The sequence below is a fragment of the Pseudophryne corroboree genome, chromosome 5 (genome assembly GCF_028390025.1).
Source record: "Pseudophryne corroboree isolate aPseCor3 chromosome 5, aPseCor3.hap2, whole genome shotgun sequence".
Taxonomy (NCBI): Eukaryota; Metazoa; Chordata; class Amphibia; order Anura; family Myobatrachidae; genus Pseudophryne; species Pseudophryne corroboree.
Window position 1 is genome coordinate 791,903,760 of NC_086448.1, and position 27,521 is coordinate 791,931,280.

Genomic DNA, 27,521 nt, shown 5'->3' on the forward strand with positions numbered 1-27,521 from the left:
TAGCAAGACCTCTGCTTCAAGGTCAGCCGGTATTGATCCAGTGGGATAAAACATCACGGCAGTCGCCCACGTAAATAGACAGGGCGGCACAAGAAGCAGGAGGGCAGTGGCAAAAACTGCAAGGACTTTTCGCTGGGCGGAAAATCATGTGATAGCACTGTCAGCAGTGTTTCATTCCGGGAATGGAAACTGGGAAGCAGACTTCCTCAGTAGGCACGACCTCCACCCGGCAGAGTGGGAACTTCATGGGGAAGTTTTCCACATGATTGTAAACCGTTGGGAATTACCAAAGGTGGACATGATGGCGTCCCGTCTGAACAAAAAACGGGACAGGTATTGCGCCAGGTTAAGAGACCCTCAGGCAATAGCTGTGGACGTTCTGGTAACACCGTGGGTGTACCAGTCGGTGTATGTGTTCCATCCTCTGCTTTTCATACCAAAGGGACTGAGAATTATAAGACGTAGAGGAGTAAGAACTATACTCATGGCTCCGGATTGGCCAAGAAGGACTTGGTACCCGGAACTTCAAGAGATGCTCACAGAGGACTTATGGCCTCTGCCGCTAAGAAGGGACTTGTTTCAGCAAGTACCATGTCTATTCCAAGACTTACCGCAGCTGCGTTTGACGGCATGGCGGTGGAACGCCGGATCCTAAGGGAAAAGGCATTCAGGAAGAGGTCATTCCTACCCTGGTCAAAGCCAGAAAGGAGGTGACCGCACAACATTATCACCACATGTGGCGAAAATATGTTGCGTGGTGTGAGGCCAGGAAGGCCCCACGAAGAAATTTCAACTCGGTCGATTCCTGCATTTCCTGCAAACAGGAGTGTCTATGGGCCTCAAATTGGGGTCCATTAAGGTTCAAATTTCGGCCCTGTCGATTTTTCTTCCAGAAAGAATTGGCTTCAGTTCCTGAAGTCCAGAAGTTTGTCAAGGGAGTATTGCATATACAACCCCCTTTTGTGCCTCCAGTGGCACTGTGGGATCTCAACGTAGTTCTGGGATTCCTCAAAACACATTGGTTTAAAACCAGTCAAATCTGTGGATTTGAAGCATCTCACATGAAAAGTGAACATGCTCTTGGACCTGGCCTGGACCAGGCGAGTGTCAAATTGGTGGTTTTTTTCTCAAAAAAGCCCATATCTGTTTGTCCATTCGGACAGGGCAGAGCTGCGGACTCGTCCCCAGTTCTCTCCCTAAGGTGGTGTCAGTGTTTCACCTGAACCAGCTTATTGTGGTGTCTTGCGCCTACTAGGGACTTGGAGGACTCCAAGTTGCTAGATGTGGTCAGGGCCCTGAAAATATAGGTTCCAGGACGGCTGGAGTCAGGAAAACTGACTTGCTGTTATCCTGTATGCACCCAACAAACTGGGTGCTCTTGCTTCTAAGCAGACTTTTGCTAGTTGGATGTGTAATACAATTCAGCTTGCACATTCTGTGGCAGGCCTGCCACAGCCAAAATATGTAAATGCCCATTCCACAAGGAAGGTGGGCTCATCTTGGGCGGCTGCCCGAGGGGTCTCGGCTTTACAACTTTGCCGAGCGGCTATTTAGTCAGGGGCAAACACGTTTGTAAAATCCTACAAATTTGATAAGCTGGCTAAGGAGGACCTGGAGTTCTCTCATTCGGTGCTGCAGAGTCATCCGCACTCTCCCGCCCGTTTGGGAGCTTTGGTATAATCCCCATGGTCCTTTCAGGAACCCCAGCATCCACTAGGACGATAGAGAAAATAAGAATTTACTTACCGATAATTCTATTTCTCGGAGTCCGTAGTGGATGCTGGGCGCCCATCCCAAGTGCGGATTATCTGCAATACTTGTACATAGTTACAAAAATCGGGTTATTATTGTTGTGAGCCATCTTTCAGAGGCTCCGCTGTTATCATACTGTTAACTGGGTTCAGATCACAGGCTGTACAGTGTGATTGGTGTGGCTGGTATGAGTCTTACCCGGGATTCATAAATCCTTCCTTATTGTGTACGCTCGTCCGGGCACAGTATCCTAACTGAGGCTTGGAGGAGGGTCATAGGGGGAGGAGCCAGTGCACACCACCTGATCCTAAAGCTTTACTTTTTGTGCCCTGTCTCCTGCGGAGCCGCTATTCCCCTTGGTCCTTTCAGGAACCCCAGCATCCACTACGGACTCCGAGAAATAGAATTATCGGTAAGTAAATTCTTATTTTTTTCCATTTAACTTCTTCTGTCATTGCCATCTAGAGATGGTGATACAAAAAACCCAAACAACGTGTTCCTTGTTAGATACTGTTCCCCATACAAGGAATTGTACCTCCGGTGGGATCTACCACCAGTGATAGCACTGTCATGGCCAGTGGTGACCCATTGATAGATAGGGAGATGCCCTCTCTTTGGCGAAAATACTCTGTAGTAGATTTCAATGGCAACAGGAAGCCCACTGACAAATTATACTTTTCCACCATTTTCAGACATTTTAATGTTGGAACTGTTTAATATTTAAAATATAACGAACACTTTTTATTCCTTAGGTTGAACTTCTTCCGTGATGTTCCAGACTTCCAGGTTCTCGCCTGTGGCGGTGATGGAACAGTGGGCTGGATTTTAGATTGCATTGGTAAGAAACAGCTTTGGATTATACTTGCAATATATATATTTGTATGTAAATATTTTGAAATGTGATTGTATTTGCTGAAAGTACACAGTATTTTAAATATATATTATATAGCCAGGCGACTCGCAAGGAAAATCTGTACAACAATGATAAAGAATGATGTAACACCTATGATATAAAGGGGTAAATGTACTAAGGTGGGAGTTTTTAGAACTGGTGATGTTGCCCATAGTTACCAATCGGATTCTATCTATTATGTTCTAGAAGCACTAGATAAATGTTAAGTAGACTGTAATTGGTTGTCATGAGCAACATCACCAGTTCTAAAAAAAACTCCCACCTTAGTAAATTTACCCCAAAGAGAAAATGCGTGGGACTGGCGAATAACAAGGAAATGGGTCAATACAAACTACTATCTCATATAGTGGAGGCTGCTTCCCTTATAACACCAGCACACCTTATACAGGCAATCAATGTTTTAATAGAGAGAAAGTCAGAAGCACATTCATTGTCTTCTCTTATCAGTTACGGTGTATTGTCAACAACATGTTATTTAGTGACTTCCTCACTTCTTTCTAAGAGGACTGCCGAAATGTATGGCTACCCAAGTGAAATATTCCAACTGGATTTCATCTGGTTAGGAATTTGCAGATAACATTATACAGATATGGACATGGCACTAAAGCATTAGCATGTCCACATTCTGGCCTTTAGAACTGCCACCAGCGATGGACTGGGGCCTTAATTCGGCCCTGGCACTCCTGAACGCCTACGCACACCGTAGGCGTGCCGTGCGCGTCATGGGGGGCACGCCGCATGACGTATGGTGGCGTGCTATGAGTCATGGGGGCGTGGACTTGTGGCATGACCCCATTACCATGGCGACAGATGCTGGGGGGGCGGGGGCGCGCCATGAGTCTGGGGGCGTGGACTCGTGGCACTCCCCCATTTCCATGGAGACCATGGAACCAGCGCTGCCTTCCCTGCTCTCTGAGTGACTAGTTCGGCACACCTGCCCATCGGCCCTTCTGGCGCGTGCCAGAAGTGCCAGATGGCCAGTCCGGCCATGGCTGCCACCATGAAAAAGCTCTGCACAATTATTTGCGAGTTTGTGTGGCCAATTGGAAGGAGGACAAAGACGCCAGATCAAAATCCAGCATAACACCCTTGAGGACCAACTTCTTCAAGCATTTCAGTTGATCCATTTTTTTCTATCACAATGCTTCTCAGCCCCATCTTTGGGTTGTCCTTATTCCATGTATCACCTTAATGTGTTTGAGGGCAGGATGCATCAAGCATTGCATTTTGCTTGCTGTGCATCCCGCCACTCTTCGTTAGCATAACGGCATTTATTAACACTGTATGCATGAAGAGAGTCCCAAAGAACAGCTTTTGTGGTAAGAGCCATCCTTTGTGATGATAAGACTTCTGGGTTAATGACCCAGAGTCCTATCTGCGCATGCGTGGCCTGGTGCGCGCACTGCAGGGGGTGTTGGGAGGGATCTGATTGGATCCCTCTCAGTGGGGAAACGTGATAGAAGCCCATAGGCTTCTCTAGGGTACACACATCCAAGCTCTGGAATCTATTGCATTCTGGGGCTTGGTGCATATGCAGTAAGCGCCCAAACCTCTGAAAACTGCATTTTCAGAAGTTTGGCCACATTAACCTTTAACCTTGGTGCATCCAAACCTGAATGAAGCCATAGTGTGCTTTCCCATAAAATATTCACCCAGAAGACAAAAGAATGTTCCATAGAAAGTACATATCTTGGTGTCCACCACCTCCAATGACATCCAAATATCAACGTTGTTTTGCAGAGAACAAAAAAATTATTAATAATAATAATAATAATAATAATAATATTATAAAAAGTCAACAACTGCTGTTTAATCTCAAAAATTTGTTTATATTAATAAGGTTAATAAAGGTGATCATGAAATATTTCCCAATAAAATTATGAACAAATTTGAGGATATTTGATGTAACTATTGTTGAGCTGCAATCTTTGGAATGTGTCTAAATATATAACATATCTGTATTCAAACATACACGTAACACAAGCCAAATGTAACCCTTGCATTACTCCTTCATGGTGGTGGTGCACCTGTGTGTCTGGATGCTTAGATTGCTCAGGTTCTGTTAGTGTTGAAATCAATGTATAGAAATATAGAAAACGTACAATAAAACTTTCTTTCATGTGTATAATAGATGCCTGTAATACACGTTTTCAGTGCATAATAAAAGTGTGTTTCTTTGTTTTCAACAGATAAGGCCAATTTGACAAAGCAACCTCCAGTGGCTATCCTACCTTTGGGTACTGGAAATGATCTGGCACGATGTTTGAGGTGGGGTGGAGGTAAAAGAATGCTGACTTTATTAATTGTTTTTAATATTTACCTTGTACCTTAAATTTATCATGCTAATCTAAGGTTTTATTCCATAAAGATACTCTTGGTAGCCAGTTGTGTGTAAACATCTGTGAAATGTTAAGGGCTATTATTAGAAATATTGCACCAACACACATCCTAATAATCAGGACCCCCCCTCCCCACCCCCATCTGCACCACTGGTGACTACAATACAGTTTAGTTTATAATGCGTAGCACCCGCGGAGCTTGGCTGCCGTGCAGCAGAGTGTTACGTACTTTGGAAAGATTGAGCACCCTTCTCTCAGCTTTGCTCATCCCCCTACTCTGCTCCCTACTTTTCCTCCATGATGGCAGCATTAATTCTGCTAGTGATTATGTTTTAATTGCCCTTTATATCCTAAAGGGGAGATTGGCATTTCCCAACAGTATGTTCTTATGAATAGGAGTACTGTAGATTACCTGTATATATGCGTACGTTGGGTAGTTTGAAGGAAAGTCTTGGGTATGGTCCATTTCATGCCATTGATTTGAATTCCTAGGGAGTAAATCATGAACTCTAGAGGTAACTATAGTAAAGTAACGCCTTGACATTTTCCAGAAGTCTAACCTCCTACATAGCTCCTAAATATCCAAAACATCCAAAATATGTGAAAATCCACATTGGTGAAAGGCATATGATTATTTTCCCCATGTACTTTGTAGGTTATGAAGGAGAGAACCTACTGAAGTTTCTCAAAGACATAGAAAACGGCACCGTAGTTCTGTTAGACCGATGGAAAATTGAAGTTATTCCAAATGATAAAGATGAAAAAGGAGACCCAGTGCCTTACCCCATCATCAATAATTACTTTTCTATTGGAGTGGTGAGAAATATTTTGTTACTTATACTTATTTAGTACAATGACATTGAGTTGGTGCTTTGGTTAGTACAATGTAGGTCAGGAACCTTCTCACAAACTAATCCACATGCTCATTGTAAAAAGTGTATCTTTTTCAAAAACAAAAAATTGGCTGATTTTTTTTAAATTATTTGATTTCGTAACGAACGTCTTAAAAACGTATTTACCTATTTTAGTGAAAAGAAATATTTATGGAGGTGTCCATATATCTTCATAGAAAGATTGCTCCCTAGTCTTCCACTCATCGGACTGCAAAACCCTCTTGCTAATACAATGGGATAGTCACTTTAATTTCAATCTACTTGGCAATATTTCCGTCATTGCTGGTTATTAATCTAGAATATTCCCCAATTGTGCACATTGAGATTATTAATTGTTTGGAATGTGATTAGTTCCTTATTGACTTTTATGCGTTTGGTCCTTGACTTTTCTGAGGAACCATTCATATACTATTGATATCATTGATTTTTAATACTTCTTATATTTATTTTGTTTTTTAAAATTGTCTATATAACATAAATAAATATAAATTATTCTTAACCAAGATGTATTTATATGGATTTCTATTTCTATAGTCATAAGTTTCATATTATTATTGATACCTACTGTTTAACCACCATTAGCGCGGCTCATCCTTTTTTCTATATTGTTTTTAATTGGGATGTTAGTATGTTGTTGTGGTTTATAGATAAATAGCTGTTCTACCCGTTCTTTGCACGGGAGTTTCTGTTTTTCACGGTTGTAAATATAAATGAGTGTTAAAAATTTGGTAAATCTATAGAGATATAAATTTGAGACGTCTTAATGTAAGTAAATATTAATCCTTGGTTCTTGGCATTACCAAAGGAGCAGCCGTAGCAGATACAGTAAAAAAATTTTTTTGTAGTTTATTCAATTCTATACACTGGAGGTGCAATCCAAATTTTGATCCGATTGTCTGTTTGGGCGTTATCATTCACGCAATGCAAGCCACGCATCGGTAATTACGTCATTATGTCACCCTCTTTTCATCTCCTAAGGGGATGTTTAATAAAATTCTGATTACGTTGTTTTCCTATTTCCTACCTGAAGAACACCTATGTTACATTTCAGCATCCCAACATATCAGGAAGTAAGAGAATTAGTGGTGAGTCAGTCAGTGAGTCAGTCAGTGAGTCAGTCAGTCAGTCAGTCAGTCAGTCAGTCAGTCAGTCAGTCAGTGAGTGAGTGCTTTCACATTTATATAGATAAATTGTTGTTTCTTACATCTACTTATAGAACAGTCACAGTTTGCAGTACATACACAAGATCTATTTTTTTTGTAGGAAATAAATGTAAATATTTGTCAGTTTGGAAATGTGACTAGATGGGTAAAGTATATATTCACACATACAGTATATACATATACAGTGTAGGGCTGATGCAGAGTTAGTACTAAAATAAGAGTTACTCCTAAAATAAGTGCTTGCATACATTGTGTATTTACGCACATATGTAGATCGGTACACACTTCCCGATACATGCAGAAAGTCTCTATGTTGGCAGCGTATGCGCTTAGTTTACAGCAAGTCATCATCATATTTGTGTTTACACTTGCCCTGTAGCGGGTGCAACAGACACGCCCCTAACAGGTGCAAAATTGCTGGTCTGCATGAGCTAATATGCATGGACATGTGAGAAGTCCCCCTCACACCCCTGTAGCCTGTGCAATAGACACGCCCCCCTAACAGGAGGTATAACTGGTGGTCTGCATAAGCTCAATTTGCATGGACACGCCCACCCTGACCTGTGGCTACGTGACAATTCTCCTTTAAACCCCAGTAGCGTGAGCAACAGACACGCCCCCCTGACAGGTGCATAATTTCTAGTCACCATGAGCTGAATTTATATGGGTACGCCCTCCACCGACCTGTGCCTACGTGAGTCTAAACCTTTCCACCCCTATTCCACCTCTCCGTTACTAAGGTGTCATACGTGCAAAATGTATAGGAATCTAGAGTTGTGCATTTGCGTGCTGTACTTTCACTTTGTAAAGTCACACAGGATTTGCTAAGCTAACTGGTGCAATACTTATCTACATCAGCCCCTATGTGCCTATCCATAATAATAATAATGATTAGGGATAGTTTACGGTATACTGCATATGTTTCCTGTTGGGCATTGACTCCCATTGGAGAAAAGCGCTATAGAAATGAAATTATTATTCAGTTATTAATTAGTATGTGTCAAGAATGTACCAGTGGTTACCTGACAGGACCCACACTACTGGCATACTGTAACAAACTCTAAATTAATATAAAAGTAAATTAAATATATCAACTTGATAATACATTTGAACATATGATCAAATAATACTTAATATTAAAGTTGTTTTATTTTTAAATCCATTACAGTTTACAGCAGTACATCCACTTGTTCACTGAATAAAAATTTATACTACACACAGAATTAAAATATACTTGTACAGAGGGAAGACAAACATTGTCTGGTTTGATCCAATATTCAGCCTAGAGTCTCACAGGGAACTACTGACGTCATGGAACCACGAGGCACATTAAGCCTCATACCTCAGTAACCTCACTCATTACTTGTGACTTCAGACATCAGTCTCATGGATAGTGTTTCAGCCCACAAAGTAATTGCATCCCCTGTGTGGGGGTGACGGGTACACAATAAGTAAATGTTTATGGCAGAAACAGATACATACACTATTAGTGCAGTTTATGCTCCATGTTTTTATTCTACGTTTTAACTTGTTTCATTTGCTTGTTAGTGGAAAAAACAGATCGTTGGGTTTTTGACAGTTAGTCAGATTACTGCGTTAAAAAGTTCACGGCTCAGTTTAATAATCCAGTTGTGGTCTTGAAAATACAAAGTGAGATTTAACGAGAATACGTCTTACCTGTTCTGGGCATAAAAAGTTTCTCTACAAGTCTATGTACGGATCATGTGTTGCAAAAAAGCACGGGTAATATTAATACCTCCTTTACAACATATTAAAGTGTCAAATGCAAAATGGGACCTCAAGGTCTCATTTGCACTAGAGAATGTTTTTCAAAAGGAAATATAAAGCCTATGACCCAATTCCCCAGCTCACATCATTGTGATATTTCATCTTAATAGACATAGGATAAATGCCAATTATATACCGAAAAATATTTTTATCTTCACATTTTTGTATTTTGTCTCGCTATGCAGATTACAACCTGGCTTTTAAAGCTTACTTAACATTTCGCTAAAAACGCTGTGAGGAAATATTGAAATGGATTGTCTTTGTTCATCTCTTATTACCAGAAAGTAGGGACATATTTCCACGCTAACAGCCAATTGAAAAATAGGCCAGTGGATATACTCTCTAATGCTTAAATGGATGTACATCTCTTCTTCAGTACAGAAATGTAGATTGGCTAAAGCATTCAAACATTAATTTGATTTTTTACATTATTTTATCTTGTTTGACCTAAATATTGATACTACTGATATCTGGAGAAATGTCCTCCCCTGCAAAGTGTTACTTTTTATACTAATGATTTGGAGAGTTAGTGTACCAATCTGATTTACACTGCAAACTGGTTCTTCTCCCACCACCTATTTACAGACATGTTTTAATCCGATTATACTGTACATACCATGCTTAGAAAACGATTGGTCGGTATAACTTTTTAATTCATATACTTCAGCAGCATTTAAAAAGTAACTACATTAACTTTTTATTTGTTTATTATACCATATGATACTTTGTGCACTGTGTAATAATAAGCAGAAAATATTTGTTTAATTCAAATAAAAATAAAAACAGAAAACCACCCAAAGCTTTACAATGGCATATTATTATTATTATTATTATTATTATTATTACAGTCAAATCTGGTTAAGTGGGATCTCAAGGGACAGCACATTTGGGGGTATATTTACTAAAAGTCGATTTGGGTCGATTTTGTTTATTGATTTTGTATTGCAGGGTCTAAATCACACATTTACTAATACAGTAGATGATTTTTTTACATCCTTTTTTTTTTAAATCAAGGTTCGACGATGATTGGTCGATTTTGTATTTCATGGTCTAAATTCCACATTTACTAACAGATGATTTTTGAATTTTTTTTTTAAATGATCAAAAATCATCAGTTGGTAAATGTGTGATTTAGACCCTTAAACAAAAAATGTATTAAAAAATCGGCCAAACATCGACCAAAGTCAACATTTAGTGAATATACCCCTTAGTCTCACTTAAAGGGGTATCTCACTTATCTGGTTCTCACTTGCTAGTAAGCTCTGTCCCTGCGATGCAACTCCACAGCATTATCAAAGTATTTTTTGTAAAAAAACAAAACAAAACACAATGCCCTGCCGCATATGCGCCACCACTGCCAACATCACTGCTACCGCCACCACTAGGTGGACTCCCCCCACCGTGACTAACCCCTCATGCTACAGACCCCCTCCCCCCAACGGTGATCATACTCACCAACATTCGGGAATCGTTGATCAGAGCTCCTATTCGGCTGCCAGACATCAGGGCTCCCTGCTGCTGTGACCTCCAGTGCTGTAAAGTGAGCTGCCGCTTTGCAGCTTCACTTTACTGCACAAGGGGTCACAGGAGCAACAGGAAGCCCCGATGACCGGCAGCCCGCACCGTTGTCACGATCACCAGACCCTGGGTAGGTGAGTATATATTTGTTTTACTTGATTTTTTTTTAAACACAGTGATCGGCTTGTGTGTCCATCGGACACACAGAGCTGATCACACTGCCGGCTCCCTGCACAGATAAAGCTGATAAAGCTGTACAGAAGTACAGGATCAGCAGTAAGCCCTGTGATTATGCCATCTGAAGATGACGGAATTATCACAGGGCTCACTGCAGTGTATTTTTTGACTTTTTTTTTTGTAAAACTGGTCAGATCTTGCTTACTAAAAAAAAGTGAATGAAAGGGTTTGGAGCACTTTTCCATGAAAAACTGCTCCAAAAGCCCTTTAATACATTCAGGTTATACTAAAATAATGTGAAAATGGTGTTAAAACACACAATTTTTCCACAGTATTTTAGAAAAAAAAAGGTTAAAAAAGATGCCCCTTTGTCTCTCTCTGGGCTTCTTCTGCTCCACCCCAGCATCCTCTTTTAGTTTCACTTTCATTCTTTGGCTGTGCACATGTTGCTTACTGTACATTTGTCAGCTTCTGGGTCCTAAATTCCTGCCACTCAGTGGCTCTATGAAAGTCATGTGTAAAGGGGATACCCCTGTAAGTCCAGGAACAGGGTACTTTAGTGGGGTATCACATAAAGACTTGTCAAAGACTCAAAACCTGTACTAATCCCAGGTACAGAGGTTCTAAAAGTGGTCATCTCATTTATAGTAGTTAATAAACTGCACCAATCTCACTTAAAGAGGTCCTAACAGCAATCATCTCAGTTATAGAGGTGATTATACCTAATAATCAAGAAAAATCAGTCTCAGTCAAAGCATACTTCCCATCTTTTGAATGACTCTTTGCGGGATCTGCCGGGAGTCACAGCAGTGGCCAGAAAGGGGGCAGGGCATTAAAAGAATGGGCAGGACTTCAGCAGAAGGGGCAGGTCCTTGCAGCACGACTCCCCGTTTTTTCGTAATTTTGGGTGGGGTGGGGGCAGCGCTGAGCAGCTGGACAGCCCCCGCCTCACTCCCTGCACTGTTGCACATGGCTTCTAATTCAGTGATTACCGACTGCTTTGCAGAGCAGAGCAGCCTGATCACAGGATCTCCCAACTGCCCCCCCTGCCTGCGGGACACTGCGACCTGCGGGTGGGACAGCGGGACAGTGTCCGAATAGCAAGACTGTCCTGCTGGAATCGGGACAGTTGGGAGGTATGGTTAAAGAGGTTTGACAGTCTCACTAATAGAGGTTTTTTGGTGCAAAAATGCCGGGACCTCACAATTATCCAGGTCCTACTTATCCAGGTACGACTGTATTATTATTAGAGATGAGCGAGTTCGGTTTTACTCGGATTTACTCAGTTCTCAAAACGGCATCTTATTGCTCACGGATGTCACGTGTTTTGGATAGCCAATAGAAAAAATCCGGATAAAACCGAACTGGAGTTAATTCTGGCGTTAAATCCGAACCCGCTCATCTCTAATTATTATTATTATTATTATTATTATTATTATTATTATCATCATTTTTATTGCTGTTATTGCTGTTTGTCTACTGTATACAGTGCCATCAAATTACATCATATAGTGGCATCATATTACATCATAAAGTGGCATCATTTTACATCATATAGTGCCATCATATTACAAAGGTATGCCACACATTTTGCATTTCAAGTCACTGGTGTTTGTGCATCTTCACCGTTGCACTGCACATACGCTGGATCCTGCATTATTCATCTGTTGAAGCAGATCCAGTCCCAGTGCTATACGCAGTCCTGCTTGGCGTTTTAAAACACCCATGAAACGTGTATAAAAAGTACAGTATGTAAGTGTTTCTGAAGCGCGTTTCATGTGTTCAGTAGGATTCCATTCAACTGTACTGAGCCAGGCCATTCGCTGAACTGAAGGATCCGCCTGTAGGTTCCACCTCAGCACCCTGCTGCTCATCGTCTTACATATGAAACTTATTGCATATGTGTGTATGCAAAAATGCCAAGATTTTGAGGGCTAGCACGTACAAAGTATTAGGTACATAGGGCTGGTCAGACAGGTGCAGCCATGAGACCAGTATGGTGTTGCCATTCCCCATCAGCAGCAGTGCAGTATGTTTGCATATGTAGATCCCAAAATTCACAATATATGGTGTGATGATCATGTCCCCTTTTTACAGGGTCCTGACATTTACCCTGATGGCATTGTATGTATGTCTATAGGCAATCCCTACCTCTAGCTTGTTTTACCAAGGTTCACTCATTCCCAGTATTAGACACAGTAACATATAGTACTGTAATATACTTTGGGGGACATTTACTAAGCAGTGATAAAAGGCGGAGAAGTGAGCCAGTGGAGAAGTTGCCCCATCAACCAATCAGCAGCTCTGTATCATTTCATAGCATGCAAAATATAGATGTTAGTTCAGTGCTGATTGGTTGCCATGGGCAACTTCTCCACTGGCTGACTTCTCCACTCTTATCACTGCTTAGTAAATGTTCCCCTTAGTTACATAGTTACGCAGTTAGTATGACTGAATAAAAGACAAAGCACCTTCGAGTTCTTGCCTTACTTTTGCCTTTGAGTTTCAATAAAACGTTTTGTAAGAGAGCTAGAAAAAGTTTTAGAAGAGCAAAGATCAGCTCCGAGAAGCAGTGAAGCTGCCAGACGGGGTACATGCGCTCTTACATAACAGAGCACAGACCAAATGGAAGCTTTAAAAAAAACAGACGCTCTTGCAAGTACTGTACATGCAGTACAGCAATTCGGGGGAATAACACGCAATACTGTGCTTCAACTGGAACGGATTGTACAGCAGATATTATGTGAAAAGCGAGACCACTTACATTGTTAACATTACAGGACAGATTTTATTGCAAAATACTGTACGTAAAAAAAGAAAAGAAAAAAAGCTTACCAAAAATGATAGCTGGATTGATAGGGATAGGGGGCCTGATGCGGACTTCAATGCAATTCCGCCATAGAGTCTGCTCCAGAATGTTTTTTTACTACTAAATAACCAGAACAAAATACTGGGTAACTGAACAATAAAGTAATAAAAAACTAAAATATTTGCAGAAGACGACGAGAAAGATGATATTTTTTATGTGTATTTTGTCATCGGTATTTACAACAATTCATCGTTTTATTTAACTTTTTTTTTAAATACGATAAGTACAGTAGGCCATGTGTCCTTAGTTCCTTTGCTTTGGATTACTTCCCAGGTGTGCAGGGACCTGATATGATTACTACAATTCTATTTGCAGACAAAGGGGCTGATTCTGGGTCACATGCGCAGTGGCTGTAGGTGCGGGCTGGCGCGGAACCCTGATTTATCACTTCGTGCTAATGCAATAATCCATTCAAGTAATGCAGGGGGATAGTGCATGTGCAGGTAGAAACCAGTGTTGTCCATAGATTTTATACCGGCTGCCGCATTAGTGTATCTGTAATGGGTCCACCCTGCACCCAGTACCATATAATTATACTCACCTCTCTGGAGTCCCACACCAGCACTGAAGCAATTGCAGCAGAAATCACTGGGAAAATGGCAGGAACATGACATGGGCGCCATGTTCCCGTAGACCTGCTCATGTGCTGCAGACTCTCACACTAGAGCCTCCAGGCTGCTGCAATTGTCATCAGCCCTGTGCAAGGTACAAGAGAGCCATCAGACACTGGCTTCCCTTCTCTGTACGTACCAATCATTGAGCTTTTAAAATACATTCAAGTTAGTTCACCTCAGATCTACACAAGGAAAAAAAACCTGGAGATAATTGACCAATACCCCGTGTGATGTTTGGGCCCTTGTACTAGGACTCTCATCCATTACTCGCACTGAGAAGCCTGGTACATAATTTAGTTCAGGCAGCATTCTAGCCTGTATATTCCAGACTGTACTTTCTGCATATTTTCTGCACATCCCTTCTGGACTACAGACTGCACAGGGCTGCCATCAAAAATTGTGGGGCCCGGGACTGACAAAATAGACAAGAACCCTCCCCTCAAAGAAAAGATTCTGCCACACTGCTCCTCCCCTATGTGATGTCATACATTGTGACACTGCGGACCTATAGGAACGGTTCACAGAGAGCTGAGGCAGGGAAGGCTTGTTTTAAGAAGTCCTCCCTGTGCATCAGCCCGCTGATGTTTCACGGCCTGGTGCAGCTCTCCTGGTATTGATAGTAGGAGCCAGGTGTGCCCCCCCCCCTCTCTCTGTAAGGGCCTGAAACATCAGTCCCCATAGTCCCCCCCTGATGGCTGCCCTGGACGTGTGGGTCATATTGTTATAGAGCCCCTAACTCAGACTTGCCTACTCTCCCGGAATGGCCGGGAGGCTCCCGAAAATCGGGTGACCCTCCCGGCCCCCCGGAAGAGCAGGCAAGTCTCCCGATTACAGGGGTCCCCCCAAGCCCGGCCGCCCACTTAGCGAGTAAAGTGGGCGGTCCGGGCAGGCGATGACGCGATTCTTGTTGAATCGCGTCATCGTAGCCACGCCCCCTGCTGTATAATGCCATAATAGCGGCATTACACAGCGGGGGCGGGGCTTACACGACACGATCCCCGTAGTCACGCCCCAGTCCGCCTCTGCCACGCCCCCGATCCGCCTCCAGCCCGCCCCCCTCTGCACACACATCGCAGCCCGCCCCCCTGCCAAACCGACCTGGCTGCTCTCTCCCGGAGAGAGCAGCAAAAAAGTCGGTAAGTATTCCCTAACTACATCATCTTGTCTCTGTGCGATGCCCTTTCCCATCACACTGAGATATAAAGTCATTTCATCTTGTCTCATGTCCTCAGTTCTATATAATTATCACTGATATATAGAAAACAGGGTGCAGGATTAGTGTCCTTCACAAACAGTGATAAAGCAACATGTTCATAATCTGACATGATTGTGGCTATGTAGCCAAGAAGGGCCTTATACGGAGAACTATACCTTTTGTGGCTGCAAGTTGCATTTCTTCACGTGTACATAATTTGCAACTGGGCGCGGCTAGGGGCCAAGATCAGGGCTGGAATGAGTGTGGAGACATGGGCAGCGAGTGTGAGTACTCTAGCAGGGGCGTGTACATGCGGCCACAGTGGGGACATGTTGCGGGAGTGCGACTAAATTGGGCGGGGAAAAGTTTTCAACAGAGCCCCATGGGGCCTGAGTTATAGCTGCTCAGTTAGTGCAAGCGTCTATAATTTGGGCTGGTGGTATCTACCATTATAACTGTTGTTAGGGTCTCCTGCCCTGTGCTGCCACGTCGTCATGGCAACCGGGAGACAAGTGCTAGCGGAGTAACCTGAGCGCAGCTGATACTCCGGTTCGGGTCTTTTGCTGTGCAGTGGTTACAGGCATGGGATCCGGTGCTGGTTTTTGTGCTCACAGTCTGTGAGGTCTGAGTGGGGCGTGGACAGCACCTGCTATATAAACCCTCTTCTCAGGTTAAGCAGATGCTGCTGAATCTTTGTTGGTTAGTCAGTTCCTGAAAGTTAGCCAGTACTGTGTAGCTTTGTATTTGTTTGTTGCTTACTGCAAATAGGCCTTGGGATTTGGTACTACACTCTGCCAATCCAGACCTAGCAGTAAGACTGGAGTCAGTCGTTTAACTTGCTGGGGTTCTTTTGCTACTCTGTGAACTTAGCAAGTTTGCGGCTGTATTCTCAGACTTGCCTGTCTAATCCTGTCTCACTGTGCTAGGTGTCAGGGGTCAGTTTAGTGGCAGTAAGCTGAACCAGTGCACTGCAAGTGAGGACTAGGATTGTGGAGACTCTACTTGTGTCTATTATTCCATCTCTGACCAAGGAGCTTACTGCCACACCCGTTGGTAACCCTTTAGGGTTTTGCTGTTGCCCTTAGCAACAGCATTTCGGGTTCTCTACGTATTAAAACACAACATCTCGCTTCTTTCCATCTGAGCATTCCTAATACTAGGGAGACACCCAGTTTCTTAGCCTCTGGGTTTCTCTGTTCACTTTGTGTTTATTTTGTTACCCTATCACCTTCTGTGTACATAATGTCATATTCCCCAGTCTGTCTGTGAGTTCATTTGTTTTGCATCCCTCTCCGTTCAGACACCAGTACATTCCTGCAGGCACTGGTGTGCATAACAACTGTATACAATATTAAGTAGCCATTTCCACTGTAAGACCAAGAAGCAAGCTGGGATTCCTGATCCTGGAGAAATGCGGTATCCTCGGGAAGAGGTTCATCATGCAGTAACCAGAGGGAGATGTCAGCCGCCCAGATATTCGCGCTGGTGGCCTGTTCATGATGTGTGCCACTCTCTTATATTCACTTATAGGCCAGTGGTCCTTGCCGGGAAATGGCACGGCACTCACAGGAGAGTTGAACACGAATGAGTGATTATCATGTATGTTTTTTGTTATACAGGTATTTTGTCCATACATTTGTTGTCCACCGCCATACTAACTTTAATTATTATTAACGTTTCAAGACCAATGATCATCTTGGCCTCTCTGCTGCGACTAGGCGCACTGTGGTTTATTAGCATAAACTCTTCATCTATTGTTCTCAGCTGCAATACAATACAGAGAGAACAATACAGCAGGGGATTAAATCATTACAGCAGGGGATTAAGTCCGACTGCCCGGGCTCAATTACGCCTACTAAAGGCCAAGATGAAGATGGCTCCATCTGTAATTGGATAATGTCAAAATAAATTTGACCTAAATGAATCCTGATTATTTAGCATTAGAGGTAAACTGTGAGAAATGAATGGACATTTTACTTTGTTTATTGGTAAATTGATTTGTTTTTGTTTTGTTTTTTTTAAAAAGAGGTCTACACAGGTTTTAAATAATATCTGGCAATATGAAATTATTGCTATTAACTTTTCTACAGAAAATACGCAATTATTAATGTTGGTGCTATCCTATCTAATTGTGAGCTGGAAATTTTACAACTAGAATGTATCAAAAGTTTTTCTTTGGGGGGGGGGGGCTTGGACTGTACACACTGTTTGTAAACATGATGAGAGGTAGCAATGATGGGGCAATTGGCTTGTGCTGGACTGGGGAATTCCGTGCCCCAGACTTGAACTTTAGTGTTAAGGACCCACCAGATGAGTTAATCTGATCACGGTTGGTGGGTCCATATTTAGTATGCTAAACACCTCAATTTTGCTCTATGTTATATTGCAGAGTTTATTATAATTATTCTGATTAGCAGTGCTTAGTATTTAGAGTGTGCACCTGCATTTTCTCTTTTTTTATGTATCAAAAGTTGAAAGATAATATTCTGTCCCACTGTCCGCTCTCTTCCCTATTTACTACAATACAACTGGCAGGTTGCCAAGGTATACCGTACTTTACATTGTAGCAACAATGTTGCAACAGTTTATAAATCAGTTAACTCTTATTTTCTACCATGTCGATGGAGACACTGCTTTCCAAATTAGGTTGAGGTAATGAGAGTGAGAGAGAGAGAGAGAGAGAGAGAGAGAGAATGACTATCCTCTTTAAGGGACACGTATGAAGGGTAATCTCTCTGTGGTGCAGATCTACCGGAATAGGATTTAAAATAACATTGTGTGACCTGTGTTATATATAGATAAATTCTACTATAATAGAATAGATGGATACTCACCCTCTGTTATGGGAGTACGGTTCCTCCACAGGGATGGTGATTCTTTTGTTTTGGAACATTTATTATTGTAGTTCAATACAGTATGAATTGGTATAACAATTGATTTTTTGTTAGATAAAAACACATTACAACAGGATGCGTTCAGGATAACGTCGTACGGCATCCTGGCAGTCAGAATACAGACGCCGGTATCCCAACATGGATCTATATACCGGTGCTGGGATACCGAATGACCTCCACCGGGAGTCCGCACTGGTAAGCCCCGAGGTTAGGTTTAGGCTTCGGGGGGAGAGTTAGAGTTAATCTGGGGGGGGGGGGGGGGGTAGGGTTAGGCTGCAGGAAGGGGTGTTAGGTTTAGGCTTCGGGGGGAGGGTTAGAGTTAATCTGGGGGTTAGGGTTAGGCTGCAGGAAGGGGTGTTAGGTTTAGGCTTCGGGGGAGGGTTAGAGTTAATCTGGGGGGTAGGGTTAGGGTTAGGCTGCAGGAAGGGGGGGGTTAGGTTTAGGCTTCGGGGGGAGGGTTAGAGTTAGGCTGCAGCGAGGGTTAGGTTTAGGCTTCGTGGGGAGGGTTAGAGTTAGGTTGTGGGGAGGGTAAAGGTTAGGCTGCAGGAAGGGGGGGTTAGGTTTAGGTATCCTTGGGGAGGGTTAGGGTAAGGCTGTGGGAAAGGGAGGGTTAGGTTTAGGCTGCTGGATGGAGAGGTTAGGTTTAGGCACTTCTGGGGAGCGTTAGGGTTAGGATGAAGGAGGGTAACGTTAGGGATAAGCTGTGGAAAAGGGGGGTTAGGGTTAGGAGGTAGAGGGGGAGGGTAAGTATCTCAGTATCGGGATGCCGGTGTTGGCCATATGACCGCTGGCATTCCATCCACCGGGGAAACGTATGTATTCCCATTAAAACATAGGAGAATTGCAATTATTTAGCTAAGACAAAGAGTTGCGGAACATATCACCTTCGTCATCATCATCATTGTACAGTATGAGTACATCTGGCTTTATGAGCACAAACACATAAGCTTAGCATATGCATAGCACCTCATAGTGTACATTTTTTATAAGTGCACATCCGCCCAAAAGGTACCAACCAGGTAGGATCATTTCAGATATTAAGTGGAAATATCCTTTAATTAATTAATGCATTTGGCTGTTATTAAGCTTTTAGAAATCTGCTGACGTAATCTCCTCTTATAACGAGTCATTTCCAGATTTACACCGTAGATGGCAATCACGTGACTTCCATGTATTCTAATGGGTTTGTTTGTGCTATCATTAAACCAACTGTCATTTCAACAAGCTGTAAAATTTCCACGCGTTTCTTAACTAACTGAGAGCAGCAACACCGCACAGCCAGGCATGCAGCCCCTGAAGCTTCCCCTAATGCACAGGTTCTCAAACTCTGTCCTCAGGACCCCACACAGTGCATGTTTTGCAGATCTCCTCACAGAATCACAAGTGAAATAATTAGCTCCACCTGTGGACCTTTTAAAATGTGTCAGTGAGTAATTAATACACCTGTGCACTTTCTGGGTTACCTGCAAAACATGCACTGTGTGGGGTCCCGAGGACCGAGTTTGAGAACCACTTCCCTAATGTTTTATGTATTCGGTGTTTAACTGAACATGACAATACATTGTGATCAGGATCATGAAATGTGTAATTTTTTTAACAATTTATGTTATGTTAACATTATGTTTCCCCATTTATAACCTTCCCCCAAATGTGGGTTCCCATCTTAAAATGTTTTCAAAAATTTTACAAAAGAAAGGTGCCTTTAATCATATAAAAATGGTAAAATTAATTTAAATATTTAAAACAGTAATTCTTACAGTTATCAATAGCTTCAGCAATGCAGTAATGTGATTAAATGAGTGTTTCCAGTTAAATCAGTGGTTCTCAAACTCGGTCCTCAGGACCCCACCCAGTTCATGTTTTCCAGGTCACCTGAGGATCTATGAAATGTGACAGTTGGTCATACACCTGTGCCCAGCTAGGTGACCTAGAAAACGTGAACTGTGTGGGGTCCTGAGGACCGAGTTTTGAGAACCACCGGGTTAAAAAATCTATGTTAAACATCTATGTGCCTGATTCAGATGGCTTGTGTACTACTTAGATGGCAGATGGGCTGGGCATGGGCAGAATAAGTCCTGCGTTGTCGCATGCAGTGCCCCCAAGATGCAGCATGATTGACAGGCTAAGGACAATTTTGGGGTGGAGCAGGGGCAGCAACGTGGACGTTTCTACTAAATGGGGACGTGTCATCCCCGTATTGTAGGAATGCTAAGGTCAGCATCTGTGTCATCCAGTGCAGATTTATTGTCCCCAGCAGAGGGGTTCCGGCAATCATTCTGAGTAGCCTTAGGCTTACTCATACAGCCAATGGCTGCCGATGGTTATCCGAAGTTGCATCTTTGCAGTACTCAGACCTGTGACGCTGGAAGGAGGCAACTTTTTCTTAAACACCTCCTGCAGCATTAGCATATTACTTGTACTGTATTGCACAGCCGCAGTGGTGGGCAATACTGTACATTTATGAATCAGGCCCCATGTGATAAAACGAGGGATTCCAGTTATGGGTTAAATCAGTGGTCCCCAAACTGTGTGCCTAGACACCCTGGAGTGCCGCGAGGCTCTTGCAGGGGTGCCTCGGGATGGTAGTCCAAGACCAAATCAAATTATTTAAGGTTGAAGTGATAGGCAAAGCTAGTGCTAGTGGATGCCAATCATAAAACATGTGCACAAACAGAAGCACAACTGTGCACCACCACAAAGCTGAACCTAAGGATGACAGGTAGGCACAATTTACTTCATTTAATATTTTTGAAAATGTATCAATAAAAAACTTTTATACTAAGGGTGCCATGAAATACTTATTAGACGTCTATGGCCCTCATTCCGAGTTGATCGCTCGCTGCCATTTTTCGCTGCGCTGTGATCAGGTCACTACTGCACATGCGTATGCACCGCAATGCGCAGGCGCATTGTACGGGTACAAAGTGGATTGATGCTGAGCGATGGGTTTAACGAAGAATCCATTCGCACAGCTGATGGCAAGGTGATTGACAGAGAGAGGGCGTTTGTGGGTGTCAACTGACCGTTTTCTGGAAGTGGTTGGAAAAACGCAGGCGTGTCCAAGCGTTTGCAGGGCGGCTGTCTGACGTAAATTCCGGGACCAGACCGGCTGAAGTGTTCGCAGTGGTTGAGTAAGTTCTAGGCAACTCAGAAACTGCACAAAACTTTTTTGTCCCGCTCGGCTGCACAAGCGTTCGCTCACTTGCAAAGCGAAAATACACTCCCCCATAGGCGGCGACTATCTGATCGCAGCGCTGCAAAAAATAGCTAGCGAGCGATCAACTCGGAATGAGGGTCTTTCACAGTCTGTTTTTGTGTATCCTCAATATTGCTCCTACTGTAATAGTAAAACCATGAGTACAGAACCACACGTAGGCAGACTGTGCTACTACAACTTCTAGCCTTCTGTAGCCTAAGTTAGACCATTTTGCAGCTATAATATATTGCAATGTAATTTGAAATAAAAGAATTATAGGACGCAGTTGGCATGATAAGTATTGGAAAAGAAAAAGCACATGGGAGGAAATGTACTGTAATCTTGTGTAATTATTATCATATCTAATATAAATGAGAAAATGTACGTTTTACATTTGTTCGTAATGAAATATAGCTCAGATAAGGGACTCAACCCATTCAGCCAGTGTTGGAATATAGGATAATAAAATGTAGATAGTGTCTTAATCACTCTGCATTATTAAACATTAATAGAAAATCATTAATAGCATCTCTGTTACCGCGTGTGTCATTCAGTTCTCTGTCTACGATGAGCTCTTCTGTTCTAGGATACTTACTGTGCATTAGTGAATTTCTGACCTCTCCATTAACTGCTTCAGCTCCATTGCTGCTCGGGAGCTGGTCACTGGCCCTTATTGCCCTCTCAGTTACTGCCCACCTTTGTTATAATTTGGCTAATCATACATACAGTATGCTGCACTGTTTGACTTATAGCTGCATGCATGCAACAGGGAAACGTTCCAGCTAATCAATACAATACGTAACCTATGCAATTTTCATCTATCATTGCCCAACTGCGCTACGACTGGGTTAAGAAAAATTATTATTATTATTACTTTTATTTATAAGGTGCCACAAGTTCCGTTGAATAAAATAAAAAGCACGTGAACCCTAGAAGTCCAGTAGGGACAGTTGTGCCTCAAGACAGGACCTGTGTAAATTCTGGGAGCAGGTGTAATCCTACATACGAGAGCATGTGCAAATCATACAAGTGACGTAATGATCATTTACAGATTTAACAGCCCTCATCGTGACTAGTGTGCCTGCGAACGTGCGTGGGCACTGCCCAGTGGCAAACGCAGGATTTTTAGAGGGGGGTTTCCAAATGCAGTACACAATCTCCCACTCTGCGAAACATTGGAGCAAGGGGGTCATTCCAACTTTATTACTCGCTGCAGTCGTTCGCAGCGCTGCAATCGGGTCGGAACTGCACATGCGCCGGCGCCGCAGTGCGCCGGCACATGCCAGACGGCCTAAGGCCGTTGTTCCCTTCTGATCGCCTCTGCCTGATTGAGAGGCAGAGGCGGTCGCTGGGCGGGAGGGAGTGACACGGCGGCGTTTGGCCGCCGTTTTGGGGGCGCAGTCCGGCCAAAGCAGGCATGGCCAGACCGTACGGGGGAGGGCCGCAGCGGCTGCGTGACGTCACACGCAGCCGCTGCGACCAGGGGCAGCGACGAGCAACTCCCGCTGTGCGATGCTTTTGTACTTGTGTGTGTGTGTGGGGGGGGGGGGGGGGCGGACAGACATGCGGGGAGGACTAGCCCTTTGCTGGGCGTCCCCCCGCATGTCTGGGAACATGATCGTAGCTGTGCTATGATCAACTCGGAATGACCCCCCAAGTACGGGAGTCTAGGGAAGCAGTAGAAGAACCTAATAACAACATTGGCCTTTTTATACACTGTATAGTGTATAGAAAGCAGTATTAATATTTAACACCATAGATGGTCTATATATTATAGGCTGTAGCAAACATTTAAATAATATAAATAAGTGGTCAGGAAAAGGTTAAATATACCACCATAATAATAATAATAATAATAATAATAAATACACAAACATAATAGAACCAGTACTGCACTTTCTAAGCACACATTCTCCCACCTCTTGGTAAGGTTCCTATCTCTTCTTTCTGGTAGCTGCTCTCTGGTCCAGTGCATTGCTTGAAGACTCAGACCCACACACACAGCAAATTTGGTAGAAGAAGCTGTTACCACTGGGCATGTGCAGCAGCTCTGATCTGTCCCTTAAACTGCATGATATGGTGGCAACTCTAGTAATCGTATTATATACCATTGCTATTGTCATCATTTGAGTCACTTGCCCAGAGAGGGGGGTTGCCGGGCAACCGGAACCCCCCCCCCTTGCGTTTGCCTATGGCACTGCCTACTGCATGCACCAGCAATACATAGGATTGTATGGTGCGTACACTCCCGTGAATGGGACGCAGGCAGGTGTGAGTAATCGCAATTGTGTTGCATTCCACCCGCAGCCCATTTGCGGCAAAGGTGAGGGCCGTCACACAGGGGCTGGTTTGCAGGGGGGCAAGGTGCCATCTTCCCCTGGGCCAGTGCAATATAAGTGTTGTAGGGCCACCTGACTGCAGATTCCCTGTGAAAAGCTGGGCCGCTTGCTTGAGTCTGCCAACCAAACTGAAAGTTGCCAGCCAGCCCCTGCCGTCACATCTGTAGTGAAGAGATAAAACAAAAAATGGCCACTTGTAAGGTGACGTAAGGTTTCAGGAGGCCTGCCCATGAGAGATACAGTGTACAGGTCAAGAGGTGGGATATACAGTATTTGGCAACAAGTGAACAGTCAGTTCTTGCAGTTAGATGCGTTAGAAGTAGAAAAAATGGGCAAGCATAAGGATGTGAGCGACTTTGACAAGGGCCAAATTGTGGTGGCTAGACGACGGTAAGTGCATTTCCAAAACGTTCGGTTTTCTGAGGTGTTCCCAGTATGCAGTGGTTAGTACCTACCAAAAGTGGTCCAAGGTAGAACAACCGGTGAACTGGTGAGTCATGGGCATTCCATGGTCATTTATCTGAGGGGGGAGCGAAGGCTAGTCTGTCAGGTCCGATACTACAGATGAGCTACTGTAGCACAAATTGATGAAAAAGTTAATGCTATGATATAAAGGTGCCAGAGCGCACACAGTGCATCGCATCTTGCTGCATATGGTTATGTGTAGCCACAGACCGGTCAGAGTACCCATGCTGACCCCTTTCCGCCACCGATAGCGCCAACAATGGGTACCTGTGCATCAGAACTGGATCATGGAGCAATGGAAGAAGGTGGCCTGGTCTGTCACAATGGGTTTGCTTTTAAATCATGTGGATGGTCAAGCCCACAAGTGTTATATACCTGGGGACCAAAATTGTTCAGGAGTGGTTTGAGGAACATTACAAAGAGTTCAAGGTATTCATTTGACCTCCCAATTCTCCAGATCACAATCCAATCGAGCATCTATGGGATGTGCTGTAAAAACAAGTCTGAGCCATGAAGGCCCTACCTGCTGGCACCCAGGATCCCGGCGGTCAGCATACCGAACACGGGTTCACAGCAGCAGAATGCCGGTGGAAGGGGCTATCACAGCAGAGTGGGTGCAATGGCTCGCTGCACTCGCCACAGGTTTTATCCCCACTCCATGGGTGTCTTGGACGGGTGTGGTATGTTAGGTAGATAAGACTTAGGTCGACAGTGAGTGTCTAGGTCGACCACTATTGGTTGACAGTAAGTAGGGCGACATGGTTTCAAGGTTGACAGGGACTCTAGGTCGACATGAGAAAAGGTCGACATGAGTTTTTTAACTGTTTTGGGTGTCGTTTTCTCAATACAGTGACTGGGAACCCCAATTATTGAACCATATCCCCTCGCATGGCTCGCTATGCTCACCATGCTTCGGGCAAAGTGCCTCGCTGCGATCGGCACAGGTTACCATTCCCAGTTGTAGTCCATGTGGATCGTAAAGTATGAAAAACTTCTAAAAAAAAATTTTGGGGAAAAACTCATGTCGACCTTGTCATGTCAACCTAGAAACTAATGTCAACCTTATGTCATGTCCCTGTCGACCTAGAAACCATGTCAACCTACTTACTGTTGACCGGTAGTGGTCGACCTAGACATTTTCGACCTACTTACTGTCGACCTAAAGACCGGATCCCCTCGTGGACACCCACGAGTGGGAATAGATCCGAGTGGGAATAGTGTGTCGGCACTCCCGAGCGCCGATCACATGACCGCATCCCATGTATACCAGTAAAACCTTGCACAACTGTAGCAATAATGTAGATGAAAGTTGTATGTTCATGTTGTATCAAGAATACTTTTACTGTAAGTCATTTGTAGTAGATAAAGAAAACTCAAAAACATTGTGGCTGAGCTATCACTTACTTGCCAATTACACCGCCAGAGAGGGAAATAAGGTATTTAGATGTCTATCACTCGGTAATATCTTTTCCTTGTGCCCGCGGTATCATGTTTTTTTTCTCCTGAAATCGATAAAAAGTAGAATTTCTTTCATTTAACATTTAAATATCATACGACTGCTGCAAAAAAGTGATTCTCATACAGTCAGGAGAAACAAATTGCCTACTAAACTAGATTTAATGGCTGTAGCCAAATTATACACTTATGCATTAGTCTGTAGTCATTGCTATTTTTGCAACATAAAGCAAAATACATTTGTGCGTTGTCGGAAAGGTCAGCATAGAAACATAGAATACGACAGAAGATAGGAGCCTACCGGCCCGTCTACGCTGTCTATTTTCCCATCTGCTGCTAAGCCTCAGACATATTTAATTATTGGACTTATTTCATATTCTGGATAGACTGATGACTTGTATCTATTGATTGGTTTTAATATTAACTCTGAATTACACCTTGCTGAACAGATTGTCTTACCAGGACCATTTCCATTTGGCCCAAATGGGATGGGGTGACCGGAATAAGCATTTACCCACCATTTGCCTGTTGCACGTACTTTCTGGAACTCAGAGCCGCCAGTAGAAATGTTGGACACTGATACAAACGGGGCATGGCCACATATATACGGTGAGCAGGGTCACACACCCCTTTAGGAAGATCAGCCCTATTAATTCAAGCCATTGTTGAAGGGGTCATGCCCACACCATTTTGGAAGCATCTTGTTGACATACATAGAGTGACATTTGCGCATAAATGGTACGGTAGCACACATGTAGCATACCCTCCAACATGACCCATTCCACTAGGTACAAAATGCTCTATTCCTGGTTTTTCTTGCCAGTGGCAGTTACAGAGGCGGGGTTGCAGCACAGTCCAAAATTCAAACAGGGGAGCCAAACCAACTGTCAGTGAGTCCTGGCCAGTGATGTTTGGCAGTGTTTGGGGCAGCAATTGGTGTGGCTCCCCTATTTGAATTTTGGACTGTGCTGCAGCCTCATCTCTGGAGCCAAAACTGGAAGAAAGTCCAGGAACAGAGCATTTTGTACCTAATGGAATGGGTCATGTTGGAGGGTATGATGTCGGTAGGGCAGGGAATTTTCCTAGACGCCCAAAGATGGCACACACTGTACCTCAAAGCAACTCTCGTTATCATTTCTCTGATAATTTCTGTATTACAGATGATATAGATGATATACAATCGATCCGTATGGCTTCACACGGGAAGCTCTGCCCACAGTGTATTTCCGTCCACAGTCACTCCTGTCACCAATGGTGTCAGTACGTGCACCTGCCCCCTGCTAGGAGCAAGAGATCCCTCAGAAACGGCTTCCCTTCCCTGTACGTACGACAATACGTAGCTACAATATTCTCCCGACACATCCATAAGCCAGAACAGTTCTGTACGATCTCATTATTGCCAACAACAGCGTGTTACGAGAGGAGGGGGACTGTGTGCATTCTACGTCAGAGTAGTAGACTCTGAGCACTAGGGTCACTAGGAGACCCTAGTGTTCTCCCAGAGTCTAGTGACCATGCGCAGGTATCTGGGAAAATGGCACAGCTGCCATTTTCCCAATGATTTTCCTACTGTGCATGCATGAAATGCTGGGAAAATGGCCACCGCTCCGTTTTCCCTGTGATTTGCTGCCAACACGGGATTCCAGAAGGTTAAGTATTTAAAAATTGGCGGAAGGGTATGCGGTGTGGGCCCCCGTGGACCCAGGGGCCAATGTGCACCGCACATCCTTCACCCATTATAGATACGCCAATGGATGCCACTCATTTTGCACCCTGAAATACCCATTACAAGGCAAGCGCGATCCGGCATAGACCCGTCTGACTTGGGGCCTAATTCAGATTTGCAAATTTGCAGAGGTTTGCGATCGGATAGTCATCGCCCAGGCAGAGTGAAAATATGCCCCGTGCAAGTCTGCGTATGCCTTGTGAAAAGCTCTGCAAACGCCGGTCA

General features: G+C 43.6%; 1 protein-coding gene across 1 annotated transcript in view; it reads left to right on the forward strand.

Annotated features, from left to right (window-relative positions):
• DGKB (diacylglycerol kinase beta) overlaps nucleotides 1–27,521 on the forward strand; it is a 903,118-nt gene that overhangs the window by 413,588 nt on the left and 462,009 nt on the right. Inside the window, exons 16-18 of the mRNA XM_063924421.1 lie at nucleotides 2,505–2,590; nucleotides 4,855–4,944; nucleotides 5,660–5,820. Of these exons, the coding sequence (XP_063780491.1) occupies nucleotides 2,505–2,590; nucleotides 4,855–4,944; nucleotides 5,660–5,820 (337 nt within the window). The remainder of the gene's footprint in view (nucleotides 1–2,504; nucleotides 2,591–4,854; nucleotides 4,945–5,659; nucleotides 5,821–27,521) is intronic.